The 20,314-nt window shown below is 39.4% G+C and overlaps 1 protein-coding gene across 7 annotated transcripts in view; it reads right to left on the minus strand.

Annotated features, from left to right (window-relative positions):
• gab1 (GRB2-associated binding protein 1) overlaps positions 1 to 18,192 on the minus strand; it is a 51,776-nt gene extending 33,584 nt beyond the window's left edge. For 2 of the 7 annotated variants that reach the window (XM_071504387.1, XM_071504382.1), the window contains exons 1-2: positions 17,735 to 18,192; positions 17,451 to 17,609 (exon numbers count right to left, since the gene is read on the minus strand). In XM_071504387.1, the coding sequence (XP_071360488.1) occupies positions 17,451 to 17,522 (72 nt within the window). In that variant the 5' untranslated portion in view covers positions 17,523 to 17,609; positions 17,735 to 18,192. Of the gene's footprint in view, positions 1 to 319; positions 2,286 to 5,411; positions 10,730 to 17,450; positions 17,610 to 17,708 lie in introns of those variants that run through there. The other 5 variants (XM_071504385.1, XM_071504384.1, XM_071504383.1 and 2 more) reach the window with 5 other exon arrangements.
• Positions 18,193 to 20,314: the final 2,122 nt, after the last annotated feature.

The following is a 20,314-nucleotide window of genomic DNA, read 5'->3' on the forward strand; positions in this document are numbered from 1 at the left end:
ACTTTAACAATTAATCATGATGCAACTATTGATGCTCTTGACAATCCGATTACCCAAACAACACCATCATTAAGTCGTTCAAGTTATGTAAGAGTCATGCAACTTCCATCCACTTTGTGTCTCATATTTTTCGTGCCAAACATCTCCACATTGATGCTCGAAGAATAATCTTTTGATACTGACCTTCTGCTAAGAGTTACATAGCTAACCATATTTGTCAAATACTGATTACAACAGTATTCAAAATCATCACAAGAAAAACAAAATGCTGAAAATAACAAGGTCATTGGCTATTAAAACACTGTTCGTGTCTCTTTACCTGGTTCTGAAGAGTCCAAGCTTTGCACAGATAAGAATGTTAAGAGAAAAGCGAGGTAAGCAAGCTGCTGACCAGCCACTGTTGTTGAGTGAGTATGGCTACTTTCCGGCCTACCCTGCTGACTTCCCTCCCCTCCTCTTACTCCGTAAAGTCTGCAACACCCTGCTCCAATAACCCCTGACCCACGGGAAGTAGACACAATGGACTGAAAATAACATACCACCTCCCCTGGCAACAACTGCCCACCCCAACCCCCATTGCACACTGCTTCTACACTACAATACACCTACAATACGCCGGCTTAAGATAGGTGGGTAGAACCAAAAATATCGGCCACTGCTCAACACGCTGTGCCCACATGCCAAAAAGTGCACTATCCCACTTTGAATTCCCAGCGTGGCTTTTGATTCACTCCTGCACATATACAAGTCAGTACAAAGAGGTCAGTCTACAATAATGCAGACTTGACATTGAGATATTTTTGCATTTAATGTTCTGATAAGAGCCTGCAGTGGCTCAGCCTTGTAGCTTTCAGTGAAGCAGACGGTTCACACTACAGCAGGTTGTGGGTTGAGCAGCAGACTCATAATGGTCGACTGCTTCCTGCAGGGGGACCACCGCATGGTGAGACCTGGTGGTGACTTCTCCATGGTCAGGCCCCAAAAATCATCTGTGTGTTTGTGTGTATGGCTCATTTGTTCAATGAGGCCATGTTCATATTAAATTTTCTATATTCACCAATGAAGCTTCTAGTTACTATATTCAAGGCTTTTTGATGGATTACAATTCAATAAGATTTACAAAAAAAAAAAAGCTGGATAATAGGTACCATGTTAATACTTTCAGTCCACTCTGTGTGTGTGCATCTAACCTAATCCCATGTAGTGAGGAGCAGCAGTCTAATCCAATCAGTCCAATGAAAATTATTCCAAATCACATTTAGTGGCCAGTGAGAGGTTGCCTTAGACATGATCTAATTAGCCCCTCTTTTGCTAGAGTCTGTCCGCGAGGAAATGGCTTGAGATGCCGCATACACAGATAAGGAAATGGACTCTGATATGCACTTCTGTGTCGCCAGTGGTGTTGCTTTCAAAAAAACAAACAAAAAAAAGAAGAGGTGCCTGGTTACTCAGCAGAACAGAACATGAAAAAAAATTCAACTATCAGTTAGGTTTCCAGATACTCCGCTCAATGAAAATTTGAAATTATTTAATAGTAAACTCAGTGGAAATGGTATTAGTACATGCTATCCTGTATTCAAATACTACTACTCTGAAATGCTGCCTTTCACATAAGAAACACAACATTCTGATTCTTAGTACTTGCATTAACCATGTTTGGTGTCCTGTTTTACTAGCTGAGCTGTTCTGCATGCCTAGGCTTGTTACCCAGCCAACTTAAAGACACACCTCCTTTTTCAGCCAGTCCCCTGAAACTGGTACACACCTCCATTCTCTATTGTCACATTCAGATGATACTGCTTCACTTTCAGTTGAAAAGGAATGTGCGTGGTGCAAACACATACCTCAGAGGTTGTGTGCTGCATGTGTGTTCATGTGATTCCCATACAGTGATTCACATTTAGTGTAGAATGTGTGGAATCCAAGCCACCAATACAGGCAGGAAAGATAACAATGCAATATATTTTTTCAACTCAACTATTATGCTAATGACAAAACAATGTCAGCATTTTAAAAAACTTTCCTCTCTCTCTCTTTACATGTGGGTTGGCTTCTGTGGGTGTGTGCTTGCATGCCTGCAGATTTGTTCTAATAGCTTGCCCTCATTTGTACTCATATCACCTGCACTGACCATCTCTCGCATAAAGAGCTTCTCTCAAAATTTTATGGCCATCTAATGCATGCACTGCTGCCTGCAGAGAGAGGCCAAATGGCAGATTATGACCCCCTGTTAACACCATATTTATCCATTAACTGCTTTTTCAGATATGTCTACATTAAAATAAACTGTCCTGCTCCCATCCCTCTGATTTTACATCAGAAAACTCAAAGCCAAACAAAAGGTGGAGTTCCATTAAATATTTTGTGGTGATGATGATGATGATGCCAGTTTGTGTGTGTGTGTGTGTGTGTGTGAGTGTGAGAGAGAAGTATATATATATATATATATATATATATGCTAATATTAAGACAAATTAGTGTTATGGAACATTTCCCATATATTTACTTAGTAAATAGCAACACAAAGTAATGCACTACAGTGTCACAGAAGTAGTTTCCTTTAGTTCATGAATGACAGTCCATCCAATACTTGGTTCTATTGCTGTGTCTTCTGCTGAACTGACAGTGTTATCAAAATATGCTACTCAGAGTAAAACATTAGCAACTCACTATCATTAATGGAATTGAAAAACCAACAAATACATGACATAAGTGGTTCCTGTGGGAGAAACACTTAGGCTACGTCCACACTACTACTTTTTCATTTTAAAATGAAAATGGAGAGTTTTGGAAATGCTGCTGGCCCCGTTTAAGTTTCAAAGCTCCGAGGTTGCGTTGTCTCTGCACAGGCAAAAACAATGACGTAGACATCAGTGATCACTCCCTGATTGGGTCTTATCGGCCTCGACAACCAGTGGTAAAAGCAACATGAATAATGAATCCATTGTTACTGACCTTGTTGTCTCAGCTGTTGTGCAATTAATTCTGTATTTTAACACAACTGCTTTTGCTGTTCCTCGTTTGTAGTTTTGCGACGAAATCAACTTTAGATTAGAAAATTTGCTTCCTGTTTACACCAGCATGCACACGCTCAGTGTATATGAACGGTCATGTATCTATGCATTTTCAGGAGTGTTAGTATGGACGGAAATTGTTTCTTATACAGAGTTTGAACGGTTGTCTGGATGGAGATCGTAGTGGCGGTGTAGCCTTAAAAAAGACCATTAGTGGTGCAAAGCACATGTCACTGACCAACTACAGAAGACAGAAAGGGCTTTATGTATCTACCACTATAGTGTTCAACTTAATTCAATTCAATGATGCAAAGAAGGACTATACCATCTTAAAAAAAAAAAAAAAAAAGGGGGTAAAAATCTGAGTGAGCAGTTACACCACATGATAAACTTCCATCAGCTGAACAAAGTATTAAGGGTTTATTTCACCCCCTTCACACAAACTGGTATTTGTTTCCAAATGGTCCAGTTTATTATTTGACTAGGTCTCTCAATGACTGAGCCTCTGACTGGGCTTTTAATCTGATTATTAGGGCAATAACTATCCTGCTAATGATTAGGTTTGCAAACGTATAGCAATCATACAAACCAGGTTCAAATATGAGATTTTCATGACCGGCAATTTTATGTAATAGGTGTGTGTGTGTGTGTGTGTGTGTGTGTGTGTGTGTGTGTGTGTGAAAGAAGATAACCAAAGCACAAATCACAGCAAGCCAGCATTTGCTCTATTACTTAAGTATCTTTCTCACTTTCTTGTAATTCATAGTTGTTGCTCCTCCAGCATGGTTAAAATGCACTCATGTTGGCTTGTGGTGGCAAGAGCAAAATCCAGGTCACCAATCAATACCTTTTACCCTGCTGAGTAGGAAACAACATTAAGCTTAGGACATGGAGAAATGGCAGCTGCACATCCATTATGTGCGCTGTGTTTAAACCCTCTGGTCCACATTTTTGTCAATTTTGTAACATATCAGTGAAAGTGAAAGAGAGCATATGTTTCATTTTCAGATCTTTAAAATTATTTTCCTGCCTGCACCACAGAAAGAGCAATGACGACTATGACAAAATAATTTCTGATGATCTAACTGATTTCTTGGTCAATTGACATCAGCTGCTTATGAAAGGAACAAGTATTTGTCTTTATGTTTAACCGCTCATCTAAAAGAAACATACTGACAGAAAGTCACTGTTACTCCCTGACTAATACACTAACACCACAATTACTTTGGCTCATTTATATAACCAATGGGAATCTTTGCTGAAAATGATTCCCAGAGTCAATGTACTTAATTACCCTTGTTCATACAGTGCCCCATTCAATCTGCATACTCTGAGGATGGTTTGTGAGTGCAGATGGCAGCCCTCTCTCAGCCATGAGAACCAAAGCTGTACTAGAGATAAAGACCAGCTCATCTGACTTCTGGATATGTTATTCCCCAAAACACAAGTTTATCACATTCCCACAGTATCTCCTTGTTGTTTGGTCTGACAGTTTTAATACTTTTTTTTCAGTTAAGCAGGAGGTTAAAATGTTGCACACTTTGCTCTGCCACAACCTTGACATTTTTATCTGTTGCATTCTTTCTTTTGATTTCCTGCAGCTTATCCTCCCCAGTTTTCATCCCATCTGCCTTTGCTTCTCCTGCCCTCGCCAATCTAAGCTCTTGCACAGAGTCACATGCACTTGTCAAAGCTGCATCGTTAGAATTCAACACATTCCTTTGGCATGGCAGACTTGGTTCACATGATCACGCTGTTCCTTCACCGCTGACGAGAGAGGCTTAAACAATTCAGCTTCTATTGGCCTGTACACAGTCAAACGGTGCAGATCAGCCAAATGTGTACACAACTGTTAAGTCAAAAAAATAGGCAAAGTGGAACACAGGCTGTGGCATTTTTATTATGTTCAAGACACATGCCAAATCACATGAAGACAAGTTTTAAGAACTGGTGAAAAACCACAAATTCTGACTGTAAAACTTCAAGGATTTGATACAGATGCAGATTCTTCTATTTCAGCTAAGGAGCAGCTAGTGCAATTTGTACTAATTAGTAAGTTATCATATGTAACGTAGATGTTAAAGAAAGATTTTATTCATGAGGCAAAACTTATCCATAAATATAACCTAAATTGCAAATGGGTCTGTTACACAGAACACCTGCAACTGAAGCTGCTGATCATAAAAAGCTTGTGTTGGAAATTCCCTTCGCAACTTCCCAAAGTGTTATGTGTAACTGCAACAGGACATTACATCACAGAGGAATATTTTTCTTACATTATGAATTTAGCTTTTTATATTTTCTTTTGCATTTATCAGCATGACTGGTTGCCTGTATCCATATACAAAAAACAAAAGGGAAAATTGTTATTTCATGTGAAGTAACAAAATTACCAACCTTGAGCTTAGCTTGAATTTCCAACACTAGTTGGTTATCCAAAAGCCATGGGTTTAGGCGTGAGACAAAGAGGGTCAGGGTATTCCACAGGTTTCTAAAACACACCACCAATAAGCGTAAAAAGAACAGGCGTGCCAGGGAAAGTTTAAGAGAACTGCCAAGAAAGTAGGTGGACAGGAGTAGGTCCTCCAGACTCTCAGCTTCCAGTCAGGCTGGAAACACATACTCTCTGAGAGCAGGGGTCTCTGCTGCATCTCTGTGTCTCTCCCAGTGTGTGTGTGTGTGTGTGTGTGTGTGTGTGTGTGTGTGTGTGTGTGTGTGTGTGTGTGTGTGTCTGATTGTGTGTACATGTGTGCAAGTTTAACCACGTCCCCTGGCTTGAGGCCAGGCCAAAGATATCGGGCAGCACCATAGTAACTCTAATGCAATCAGGGACGGTGGCCACAACAGGACCACTGGTGAATAGCAAAGAGCCATCCATCTTTCTCTGTCCACTTCAGTTTGTTCTGAGGACTCTATGTAAAACACACAAAATAAACTGATTTGAAAACCCAAATTAATGGAGATTAGATACAGACAGAAGCCATTTTATTGAGGGCCTGCCTGTCTCGCAGTAACTTGGGAAATTACACAGGTCAGTAGCAATATTTCTCATCTAGACTCTAGGCTGTCTCTAGGCCCACTCCCCCTGTATAAGGATGGGACAAACATGCACACATATTGGTTCTCACAAAGCACAGAGCAAGGAACGAGGGGCAAAAACTACCATGACAGCAGTGGGCTATATTAAGAGGCTGCAGACACAGCGACTAGGGTCAGATCACACAGCACCACATAACTCTAGTGCCAGCTGCATCTGTGTATGTGTGGGTGGGTGTGTGTGGGAAATGACAGGTGAACCTTTGGAGTTAAATGTGAGCAGATACAGTCACACACATTTCAACCTTCAAAAGCTGCCTTCAAACGTGAGCAATCATACGACACTTTCAAGCACCAAACTTCTCCAACATCTCAACATCAACAATTAAGCTGCGGCATACAACAACATAACAACGTTTTGACACAATGGAATATTGGTTGTTGATATCTGACATTTGAAAAAATTTCTCATCTAGAGAGTAGACTACCCAACAAAGAGAAGGTTACACTGATAATATCAAGTCAAAATGTAACTTGTGATGTCAAATTTAGCTGTTGATTTTAAATTCTTGACAACCCAATACGGCTTTACAGATGCAATCTGCAATTCACATGAACATAAGGGAAACATCACTAACGGCACTAGCTATTCTCTCAAACTGATTGACAGGTATTTGAATACACAGCAAGGATAACACTATACAACATGGAAATGTCATTTTAGAGCTGAAGCGGAAGAGCTTATGAATTCATCAAGTATTCAATCAACAGGAAGTTGGGAGAAAGGAAGTTAATCACCACCATTTTGATAATCGATACATTTTTAAGTCATTTTCAAGCAAAAATGCCAAAACCTACGGCATCTGTTTTTTCATGAGATGATTAAATGCAGCATGCTGGGTTTCTGGACAAAATGAGCAATTTAATAGAAACCTGCAATGCATCTGATTTAATCCTTAAAACTACTTGAGGGAGAGGCTGCACCAAAGCACAAACAGGTCAATCTCTAAACAGGGCTATGAGAGGTAATTTCACCAAGCAAGTGTGTTAAATCATTTGTGATCGTGTATGTACCCTTGAGACTCAGCTAAAGAGGTAATAGTGGTCTTTATGTACTATGAGTTTAGAGGGCCTCCTGTTGGTGAGGAGCAGGTTTTCAAAGTGAATCAAGTGGTCACCCAGCTCTGTTCTCATGAGTCCTTTCTTAAACCACCCCCCAGGCACCATGTGTATTCTTCAGCTTCTGCTGAACAGGTGTGGGTGCAGACCTCTCTGGTGATTGCAGTTACAGTGACAATAAAGTTCAAATGTTACTTAAGTATGTATCGTGAATAGGCTTTCAAAGAATATAATTCTTCAGTGAGTCATTGATCACAGGTGAGTCATAGTGACATCTTTTGTGACTGAGGGTATGTAACACTTAGAGGAACGTTGCATGGTACATAGCCTGAATGCCTGCAAGTCCATGTTCATCATCACTCTCCTTCTCACTAGCCATGGGAGCAAAAAGGGGCAGAGAAAGATAAACATGAGGTAAAGAGAAAAAGGGTTTTGCAAGAAAAAAAAGTAGAGGATAGAAGCAGAAAAACAAAAATATAAAGGCAGAAAGGATCAAGAGAGAAGAAGAGGGAGAGAGTGCAGGACCCCTCCTCCTCTCTCTTCACCCACCATCTGGTAGCCATCAGCGCCTCACACAGGAAGGGGCGGCCATGCCTTGCTGGGGCGCCAGGGAGCGGCTCCTCTTCCCTCCCAGTGCTGCAGAAACAACAATTGGCCAGTGCAGTGCAGTGCATTGCTGTGCAGTGTAGTGCAGTGCAGTCCAGCCCATCCTAGCCTGAGCTGAACGGCCAGCAGCAGCCCAGGACCAGGCCCTCACACCCCAGCAGACCAGCAAAGAGGAGCACAGAGCAACCTCACATTCCTGCTTTCTGTGCCTGCCAAGAAGCACTGGGAACGGAAAGAGAGAGGGAGAGAACAGAGAGCTGCTCTCACTGGAGGCTGCCTAATGGTGTTGCTCTGAGAAGCACTCCAGTCTTCCTCATCCCGTTTGCTTTCTCTTCTCTCTCCTCAACAATGATGACAAAGTTATTGATTGCTATTGTGGCATTTCCCAGCCTGCCTTTCACTGCATACATATTTGCAGTCCGACACCATTAGTCTTGAAGAAGTTCCCCCTGCTTTGCAAGAATTCAGGGAATGCACATTATCATAAATTTGGCCCAACTTCTGTTTATCCTTTATTTTTCCTCAAACGACACACACACACCAATCTGATGGGAACAGAGACCCCTACAGCCTTTTTGTCTGGTTAGTGTAGACCATCTTTGGCCATCTGTGTTCTCCAACTAGTCCTGTTGTATGTCTAGAGTACAACTACACTCTGGAAATGGAAAGCAGACTTATGACACACACTATTTTTACTGCCTGGTGTTATTTGCTTAACAGTTGAATCACAAGAAACTATGTAAAGCAAATATGTGAGACTTGACTTAAGAAAATACTGATGTTTACTACTAATCTTATCTTTATGATCTCTAAAATGAATCTATGCATATGAGAGAATTGTCTGACTCAATCATAAGAAATGAAAAAAAAATGATGATGTGTACAATTAGCCTTGCCAAATAGTTTCTGTCATCTGTGTTTAATAATAGCAGCACTTGAAACTGTTCGACTTGGCACAGTGACAAACAGCACAAAGGGATCATTTTACGACTCAACAGGATTATATTCCAACAGAATCTGTTCCCAAGTTTCAAACAAGAAAAACCAAGTCTGCATTAGAACCAGTTCTCCACAGTCACTCCCAGAGCTGCTTTGTGGACTTGGCACACGGTGCTGTAAACAGCTGCACCAGGCGAAAAGAGACACATCTGTTTACAAAATGCTTCATGTCAGCCTTGATCTACCAATTCAACTCAAAAATCACATTGTTTCACTAAGGCTACAAATTAAGTTTAAAGAGGGATATGATGACACAATGCAAACATTTAGGGGGGAAATCATGCATACTCAGCACACAGCGCTACGTATGTGACTGCATATGCCTTTTAATTCTAGTGTGTTGTGTTGAACCTTGTTTTTAAATCCCGTTAAGTTTTATGGTTTCATTATGATGTACCAGTATACATGCAGAAAATATTTCAACTAATAATATAATCACATCTTGTTGAACATACATTGCCCATAGTTTGTAAATGATTCTTCCCACCAGCATGCTCCACTTCATCACCTTTCAACTGAAAAAGTATTTCAAAGGGCAGACATACTCTGCCATTTTATTGTGACCTTTGGGTTAATTTCACCGTATTAAATCAAACAGACCAAAGTTTATGCTATGGTCAATCTCTTGATGAAAGAGCTCACAGGATGTCTAAACAATCATCTCAGTGTTTCTCATACATTGAATTATTTGTGGTGGCCCATGACAATATCAACATTAACCACTATAGATTGATTTTCTATTTTCTTTTACTTTTTCAAATAGGTAAGATATCATTCCATTGTAGAGCTGCGTGCAGCGCATTGATTCGCTCAACCCCTCCTTGCCCCACTCTCTTTCTCTCTCTCACAAACACATAGACAACCGACTGTCTGTGAACAGCCCCTCCTCTCAATGCACACTCTGGAATCGGGATGAATGATTGTTGTTGGCTTCTCCCTACAGAGGAGACCGCTATCATATCTGCTAGTCAATATCAACTGCTCTTGCAAGTATGTAACATTAATATTAATTATTTAACTCTTGACACTGAATATTTGCTCCCTCAATCCAGATGTAAACATATTTTTGAAAACTCAGAAGGGCTCATCCTGAGGAGGTGCAAAGTTTGTCTGGACCAGAGGCATTAGCAAAACATAGTATCTGGAAAGCTGAACAGTCCGACCAGTATGATTAGCTGTCCAATTAATTTGTTTAGAATATTTCCATGCTCCAACCAGTGCTGCTGTGGCAGCTAAAGCAGCAAGATGGGGTCAGGAGGGGATAGAAGCTAATGAAGAGAGAGATATAGGAGAGGAGGAGGAGGACAGCAGCCAACATGCTGCTGTGGGAGAGCCAACCATGGCAGAGGCAATAGATGAGACTGACAGCAAACAGAGATGGAGCTCTATTGTTCAGTTATTTGTTATTTATTTGTCGTTAGCAAAAAATAATAAAATATTTGGAGTGGAATACCTTATATATAGTATTACTCAAGAAAGCCCCCCTCCCAAACCCAGACTTCCAAGTCAGTGAACTGGTGACCAACAGTAGGATACTGTGGAGGGGACAGAAACACCAGTGCTAGATTTGATGGATTCCAAAATATTGCTGTTAGAGCCACAGAGACACAAGATATCCAAAATAGATCAGTCTGCTTGATTTATTTTTACTTGACTGTCCCTCTGAGTGGTTGAAGTAATAGATGTAATAGAAAGAAAACTGTAAAATAGTAGAAATAGGTCTGATGTTCAATACACATTTCACATATTGCAATTATTTAAGGCTGCAAAGACTGCGGTGTTTACCATGTGCCAAAAAAAAACTCTGCGCTGCCAACTTGCAGAGGGCTTTGTCCATTCTGACTGATTTGTTTTTGTGAGTGTGTTTTTCTTTGTGATGCAATGACATGATTTCAGGCTAACTACACTCTATAAATATCCAGAAGAAAAAGGAGACCAATCACAGTCCAATTCCCTGCATGTGTTTTGAAACAAAAACTAAAACAACTGTTTAAAGATTCAAACGATTTAAAAAAAAAAAATATATATATATATATATATATACATACATATATATATATATATATATGTATATATACTGCATGTGTATACACATACACATGCAGTGTGTTCAGTCTCACACGACCAACTCTGCTGATAAAATGATCACTTTGAGGATCAAACTAAATTAAACATCATCATATCAGCTTAATTTTAGGATTTGTTTGTTGTATGCATGCAGTCCATCTTTGGCACCATGGTGGGCACCAATTTGGGTACAATGAAACTGATACACCTATGCATAACACAGTGACGATATTCTGTCTGGAACAAAAGTGGACTGGCAAGGATAACTATTGTAGTAGCAGAGATATTAATATTTAATGGTTATTTGTTTGTAATGGACATTAAATAATTAATGGCACACGCAATCCATTTTCAAGCTGTGGTAGATCACACAGCAGTAGTCTGCTTGGTCCAAACGGAGTGGCTGTGTAGCTGCGTTGGTCAGGACGTGGTCCAGTAATTTTTTCTTTGTTAGCCTAAGAGGCTAATGCTGCACAAGTACCCCTCTGTTGCATCCTGCTCAAGTTGCTTGTTTGTTTGTTTCTTCAGGCATGTGGGGGGGGTCAACAGAGAGTGAGTGTTTGTTCTCTGTTCCACTTGCTAAGCAGATTTAATGAATCCTCTACTTAATCAAAAAGCTATGCCTTTGTTTTCGTCTGACCGCACTGTCACATTTGTTGCATACATATTTCTCTTCAGCAGTTTGCAAATAACAAATGCTTCAAGTCAGCCACAGACAAAGTAATGGCTAACGGTCAATGTGGTGTATACTGTAAATGCATTTTCCCCCAGCTGAGAGGACTCAAGATCAGCATGTAGTACATCCTCAGTCTCCCTTTACAGCAATCAGAGGACCTTCAGGGTTCAATATTTTCCTTTATCCGGTCTGCCCTGTAGCCTTGTGCTCCAGCACTGAGGCCCTATTGAGGGCTGGACAAAGTGTTCAACAAAATCCTAATCTGTTTCCAGTGGGTACATGCCACCTTTGTATTTAATTAAGAAGGAGACTAAATGTGGGATAATGAAATGGAAGCATGTGATAATGAAAAACTGGTATTGCAGTATTAAGGGAACAACTCTTGAAAGCAGCTGGGGAACACTTCTTGTAAACATACCAACATTAGCAAAATTGGGTTGGTGGGCCACCCTTAATGTCAGTATCTATAAATCTGTGGTTCTAGTTCCTTCAATACTGACAGCAGTTACAAGATGTCTTTAGTAAGGTGTAAGATTTTGAATGATGACATGTATCTTTTGTTGTACACAAAACAGAAGACATACCAACAACTTGCTCAACTCTTATTCCTGTTGCAGTGTCCTAAATGAAATGTCATCTCTTTTTGATATTATGATATGATGTTTCAATATACTGTCACATGCAAACTGTCTCTTCAGAGAATGGTGCTGAGACATGACTTGACACTTCATCCCTGCATTTCCTCAGGTCCCTGTGGTAACACACTGCAGATGTTCTGAAGATACCAGTCTTCAAGCCATTCCTTTGAAGAGGCATTTACAAGTGGACCTCGACAGAAATTCACAGATTGAAAGGTAAGAGAAATGAAAGACGAAAAGGAGAACCAGATGGAAAATGCAGTGTCAATGAAATGGAAAACCGCAGAGGATACAGTTATGACAAACTCTGGCTGTGGAAAGGCCTACAAAAGCAATTGTGGTTAGATACCTTCACGCTGTCCGTGAATGAGACATTAATGGCCAGGAAGTGTTGACTCTTTCTCAGAGAATTCTGACTGCAGCAATGAATTAATACACTACTACACATATTGTACATAATAGATATATTCTGTATATTAAATGCTGACAGAGTCATTTAAGAAACAAAGGGAAAACTAACCATTCTTATCTGTAGAGACAAAAAAAAAAACAAACAAAAAAAAAACACTCATCCTATTTTATAGCTGTTTGTATTTAAACAGACATAAAATAAATTGTAAAAATATATGCACCATCTGTGTCTGGCCAACATCAGGTGACAATGACCAAACTATTCACATTTACTTCACTGGTACTGAATAGAGAGCACAACAATGCATAGTGTGTCAAGCCCATGATGGTTGGGGCTGTTCAGACACAGGCAGGTTGGCTGAACTACTTTCACCTTTGAGCTCCACCAATCAGCAGCAGAGCCTTCGGGGTAAACTTTGCCCTGAGTGGTTAATCAGGTAAGCAGGGGCCCCAGCTTCTAGTCTACTGCTGCTCAGTCTGGAAATGTGGATTAAAGTGAGCTGACGCTGATGGTATGTTCACATACTATTGTAAAGTGTTCTGTTTGTTGATTTTTATTTATTTATTTTTTGTAATCCAGTCATTCAACCTGCCACTCAATATTCAATATAACAACACAGTGCTCCATTAGTTTCAGAACAAAAGCAGTGAACTTGAGAAGGTTTTGTTATAACAACATGATTTTTCTTGATTATTGTTACAAATAGATCTGGCTGGTTAAACAAAATATACTATAAGCATCTTTTAGTTTAAAAACATAAAAGAACATCTTTAGATCACTCAGTTTAGGGATGTAAACTATGAGGTATACCATGACATAGATGAGAGAAATAAATCATGATGATTTTCATGTCGTCTGCATATTTGAGGGATATGATATTTTTCTCCAACACTGTGTGACATATGTGTCATGACAATAGGCTAAAATGCTTTACTTTAGTAAATGATGTTGAAAAACTATCAAATGCAGGCAGAAGAATGGCATGACTGTCAAGGCCATGACTTTGGCATTTTGCTTACCCAAGTCCATTTCCTTTTTAAGAAGACAACCATTAGACTCATTTTCTCAAACTTAATACAATACATTTCAAGACATAACAAAAACAAACAATATTTTGATATTTAAAAAGGAGCTTATATAGCTTATATGAAACTGCTCACAATTAGAGGAAAACCGTAGTCACAAAGAAAACTATTTATCTAAGAATACTGTCTGCAATCACATCTCAACAGTCACAATAGCTTTTACACAATAGGTTTTATCATCTGTTTAAATAAGATAGACAACTGCTAGTCAATTTGCATTGAGGTCCGGGTTCAAACAGGATGAAAATTTAATCTTGTTAGAAACAGTTTAATTTGGAGAGGGCAACAGTGAAATATAAGTTAGGGTTAGCAGTACAAAAAAGTAGTTTAAATTTAAGAGTGGGTATTCAAATGATTTGTATAATTTCCTATTTGATTAGTGCTTATCAAACCAGTATTTTATCAATTCTTTAATCAGTCCCTTCTGGTCCAGCTGTTTGGTGGGAGACAAGTGCATAAAAAGTTGCTTTTTTTCCCCAGAAAAGCACACATTTAAAATATAATAGATTCCTAGCCAGTCTAAGAAACATTTTTCAGTGCACAGTCAATCAATATGTTTGCTAGAAATGTACCGGAGTGTTGCATCTTTTAGAATAGATGATGAGGACTTTTGTGTGCATGTGCTGGTAAATGGGGCAAATAAGGCAGATGTTTGGGCCCAAGAATCAGCACAGAGCATGTGTCAATATCTGGTAAGTGAGTGGGTTTTCTTTTTTTCAATAAAATTTGCCCACTCTCAGACCACTGGCAAACACATCAGGTTTGTCCAGATAATTTTAAAACAGCTTGATGTTTGTGGGAATTGAACTGTAATGTCACGGCTTTCTAAAGAGACCCCCAACAGGTGGTGAGACAAATCAAGTACAGCAAACATCTGATATAACAATCATGAAACTAGTCTCCCCCCATGGTTTAAACTGAAAGCCAAGGTGGAGAGAAAGCTAGCGAAAGTGTGGCAAGAACAAGATGTTACGTTGGCTGATATTCAGAGTGGTAATCACAAACCATTTTAACTCTGCCAACAGACCACATCATGATTAACACCAAACACAGCACACATTTACACCAAACCTTATGTGCATTCAACCTCAGATATTTAAGTGTGGTGCTTCAAAATTTTTGAAAAATACCTTGCACTAATGCTAACATTTTAGCATATACTACCTACTAAGGGTTGTCGGTAATTAAGAGTGGAGAACTAAAAAGCAAGTTGACTATTGTGCAAGTTACATTAAATGTTTTGTCATCCAAGAAAGTAAAGGTTTAAGCAGTTAGCTTCCAGCCAGTGCTTCCTCTTGGCAACATTCTTTTCAAATACAACTAAGAAAATAGATTCATCCAAAGAAAAAATGTCCCCAGATTATTCAAAAACCAAAACAATTCCTGGATTCAGCCCCAAAACTATCCCACTGTTCCTCTCCAGCCTAAAACCACAATTCTTCATTTCCTGCTGCGTGAGTTCTATTTTAGAAAAAAAAAAAAACCAAAACAACTTCTCTATTTATTTTGAGAATCAACTCAAACAGATAGTGCTAAGTTGCCAGATAGGTAACATCTGAACAATTTGTCATCCGCCAAAAAAGGACAGTCAGCACTTCTGCAGATTACACAGCCTCATGTGACCAAGCACTATGACCTTTCATGGGGAGGGGAATCATGTACCAATCACCGACTTTTCTGTTTATCAGTATTATGTCAATTGAGAAAAAGTCATTTTGCAAAAAATAATATTTTGTGGCTGTATTGCGACCATAGGGACTCGATTTGTCAATTCAATTGTTGAACTGTGGTGAAAATACTACTTTGATGCTGAGAGAGTAACTTCAAATTTGACGTGAATAATTTATGCACATTATGTTTGGTACCTATTTTATAATGTCTATATATGATGGCTCAGGTATCCACCATAAAGTGTATAGATGCAGTTATAAATGTGATGATTGCTGCATCTTAAGTAGTGTTTTTGCTTTTAGCTCTGATGTAGCCTGCAAAATGTGCCTCTGCAGCCAACAAGCTCTTTGTATGAGTCCTGCTACCTGTCATGATAAACCGAAATTATAACCAAAAAACTGAAATTGAGAGGGGTAGTGGTGGTGTTGTGGATCCCTACACCCCACAAAAACTAGAAAAGTGGTTTCCCATGTTGCCTTTGTTTAACTCACTGGCCTGTAATTGCTCACCATTCATTCAAATACAAAATTTCTCAACAATAAGAAGCTACTATAACAACCCTAAATGGTTATTTGCATAAATTATAAAAACAAACAAAAATCTTATTTGCTGATCAGCTATGAACCACTAAAACTCTTTCTCACAAAATCAGCATCAGAGGACTTCACAGGGTCTAGTAACATACAGTGAGATGGCCTCCTGACTAAAACTGGAGCAGCTAGTTGCCATTTCTCCCTAAGTTCTCCTCCAGTCTGTTGTTTACTCTATTGAGAAAGAAAAATTTTGGATCATTACACCAAACACTTTGTTTAGGGGATTATATCAAGTGATGCAGAAGTGAGAACATGCTGAAGTGGGAACTAAAAGTTTTTACCCACTCCATACTGTAAATAAGGCAGATGGCAAAAATGGTTTGTTCTTCCAAGAAATGATAAATAAGATGTAGAGCCTGATTAGTGTTATGAAGCCATGACTGGTTACCACTCATAAAGACATATACTAATGCAACAAAAATGCTCACAATCAGCTGGTGAAATAGGATTTTGACTTCCTCTTCATCAAATCAGACACTTTTCTGTCATGAATGTGAGATTCTAGTTAGTTTTATCTAGATTTTAGTTTCAGAAAAAATATTTCATTGGACCTGTGCTTTTTGTGAAAACAAGTTGCAGGCTTTGTAATTCAAATAACAATAACAAAGATATCCACTGATCCACAAGGAAAGCCTGCACACTTGACAGCTAACATGTGCTACTTTAGTCATTTGCATCAGAGCTGTTGTAGGTAATGTAAAGGTTTTAGAAGTGAGTGACAAATAAGCAGAGAATCACATACAAAACAGTGACAATTCACTGCTAGTATGAAAAATTCACAGCTGAATAAGGAATACGTTTTGTCCTCACTAAGAATATAGTACTGGGAAGCACGTAACATCATATAATGTGTGTGTGAGTAGTGTGAGTGTGAAAGTGTATGAGTGATCGGACAGTGTAGAGCAGTAAACACTAATCATTACAGAAACTGTGGTAAAAAAATATTTCATTATGCACATCAGATTACTCTCTACAACCGCTGTTTGAAATCTGCGGAGAAGTGGTCATCCTTTGATGTATTCCTCAGTTGTTTTGTAACTCATTTAACCCTTGGCATGACCATCTACCACCTTTGACATAAGGAGTGCTGACTGTGACTGCACAAGCATTACTTCCCAAGGTAATCATCCTGTTGCGTTACTGGTCCAAGAAAATCAAAGGCTCAGAGGGAATGCGGGGAGAATGGATCACAAACTAAAAAATTCAGGAGAATGTCTCATGATGAAAAAGTCCCAAAACAACAGCCATGTGCCCCACTGAAGTGCCCCTAAGCAACACAGTGGCCTCCAACTTGCTAACTCATGGTAAGGTCTCTCTTATTGTAAGAGACTACATACTGCGTTCAGAAATTACGCGCACACACACCGTTTCAGGTTCAGAGAAAACAGCTCAAGTTATTGCACAGAAGATGAGGCCTACACGTCTGTCACCGTGCGAGGCGGCGCACATGAAAGAAGCCGGGGGAAAGCTGGCATATTTGGTGTAACAGGTTACTTTATTGCAGCGTAACAAATAGGATATAAAGTGCACTTACGTAACGTCTCAACTTTTTTTCAGGAGGAGACTTTCTCAGCCACCCTGAGCACACCACATCTCCCCCACTCATATCTGCTCCTTTCTTGCTCTCCCTGGAGTTTGAGCGGAGATTGCTGGTTGGCTTCGTTTGTTTTTGGGAGTGTCTTCTTGAGGCTACCTGAAAAAAGACGTTGACACAAAGCTTAAACGGCGAAGTCGAAAATTAAAAAAGTTGAAATGCAGCAGTTTTGTTGTATTTTGTGAACGCGATAAATACCGTCACTCCTTCGAAAGTCGACTCACCGACAAGGCAGTTGTCTGAAAGGCACAGACCAGATTTTCCACGAGTTGTAGTCAAATAAACGGGTATATCCTGAGCTTGGAGTGAATATAAACCCCCGCGGCACCGCCTTTTGTACAAATATCAACGGTTACTTGTGTATTTTGCTCAAACTGGAGCGCTGTGTAGGCAAAAAACAGACACAGGCAACTGGAAGTCGCTAAGTTTTTGTTGTTATATGTAACGCCTCATGCTAATTCCCGTCAAAGTGGGGCGATTCCCAGTTGGCGAGATTAAATGTACATGTCCCACAGTGTAGCGGTGCATAGTTATCGTTTCTGCGCAAATTAAAACAAGCTCCACCATAAACACAGTGGTTCCGCCGAGCTTCCCTACCAGTTTACTCCCATGGTTCCTTAATTGTGATTGACAGGGTGGCTCCGTCTTTCCCTAAACTCACCCTCTTCTGGAACATGGCGTGTCAAGCTAACTGACCTAACGACAAAAACACCGGAAGTGTTGGGGTTCTGCTTTCAAAATAAAATGTTTGGCTTGTCCAGAACCTTCGTTTTAACCACAATAACTATCTATTATTACAGCGGCTAAAATTGCTATTTTAAGTTACGTGTATTTTTCTATTTCAATCTTTGTTGATTAATATTTGGCCGCCTATCTATGTTCATTTATTCAAGCTTTAAGAGTTATGGCTAGTTATGCGAATTAGTAAAAGCCATATTTTTCCCAAATAACACATGTATTTTCATTCGTGGATTACAGATTCATCTTACAAAGTCATATTCGTGTTTACAAGGCACACCAACATGTCATGTTCGTCACTGGCAATTTTGTTTTGAAAATTAAAACCGGAGGTCGTCCGAGTGGTAACTCGTGCAGTTTAACCACTAGTTTGGAGGACGAACTGGGGAGGCGGCGGCGGCGTGCAGGGAAAACTGTAGAGCTTCAACCATGGGACATGTAGTTCAAAATCGTTTGTGTTCCGTTCCAAAAAACAACAAAAGAGTGAAGGGCTGCTTGGTAGATGAACCATGATGTAACAGGGAGAAATGCACCGCTGGGTGAACACAAAAAGTGGCCTCAGACAGTTGAAGAAAAGACAAAGAAAGGACCCACCTCAGTGTGAACCGAAAGGTCCCAACAAATCATTGCACGTCTAAACTACACCATCCATAATGCGTGATGAATTCCCTTAAGAACACTTGCCCTAAATATCATGTAATGTTTGCACAATGACAGTGTACCCAGTGACCTCTTCACAGGTGTAGCTTATTGGCATTCATCCGCTCTCGTATTATTATAAAATCGTGTTTATTAATAGAGCTGTGCATAGAGTATGTTTACATTATACAGCCTTTTTACTTATCAGCATGACCTCGACAATACAAACACTATATCCGTGACAGATTTTACCATATGTTTGTTTTTCATTTGCACTGTATTCTAACAAATCCAGGATTTACCAGTACTGGTTTATTCGTCCAACACCACACTGGTCAGAGAGAGCTTATGCCTGATATTGATCTGGCGCTCCCAAAACCTGATCAATTTCTTGGGCTGAACAGAACATCTATAACTATCTAATCCACCGGCGAAGACGCGTTTCCCGTGGACTTAGGTCGGTATCTGAAGAGTCTTATTGGAATGCTATTGTAATGGTAAACACTCCTCCCAGAGGATGGTCCCTGCACGTCTATGATTAATGACTTTGCCATTATACAGGCACATTACCTCTTTCAACAGCCTCGGTATTGATGTAGAAACAGGGAGCAATTAAAAGCTGTAAACACAATACACACATTCAACTTAATGAATTCTTTTCCACAATACCATATATTTAATTCTTGATGCATCAGATTTCATGAAATGAGTTTGTCTAAGAGACTCTGTATCTGAGTCTTTGTCTAACGTTGTCTCTTGTTGTTGTGCTTCACAGGTGCATCAATCTTAAGTTTAAATGGACATTATAGCATCTATGTAGGCACCCTGAGTTGCAGTGCATATCTCATTTCCTCCAACACTAGGTGACAACTTTTGTAAATATTACAAAATGCTAATATGACATTAAATTTAAAGAGACCAGGTCCAGGTTTGGTTGATAAATAATTGAGAGTCATTGATTTTTCCAAATGCCCTTTGCACTGTTTTTCCTCATCAATTGCTAATTAGTAAAAACGCCACCTTTACAAATAATTGGTGCTGCTACAATATAATATATATGATTTGTCCTATGCTGGTGGGAATACTGAGTGAGTGCATGTGATTTCCAGGTTCCCCTTTCAGTCACTACTTCTATTCACACTTCCATTTATACAAGAATATTTTGCAATCAAAGCACAAATGGGAGGATAGATATGCTTGTTTTGATGAATAATGCAACCACATACAGTTCTATATTTTTTTGTTTTAATCAGCAAAGTCACATACTAAAATGTTCATGTTTATGTGGATTTTTTGAGGTCTGCAATCTCTGCTGAATTTAACATTTAAACATGTTGAAGAATTTAATTTAAAAAATGTATTATTTGCAGTTTTAAATCCAACTTGCCACCTTCAGATGTAGCTCCCAGAAGAAAACTAGCACTGGT

This window comes from Trachinotus anak, unplaced genomic scaffold, assembly GCF_046630095.1.
Source record: "Trachinotus anak isolate AG129_WGS33_773 ecotype Australia unplaced genomic scaffold, CSIRO_AGI_Tana_v1 ptg000019l, whole genome shotgun sequence".
Lineage (NCBI taxonomy): Eukaryota > Metazoa > Chordata > Actinopteri > Carangiformes > Carangidae > Trachinotus > Trachinotus anak.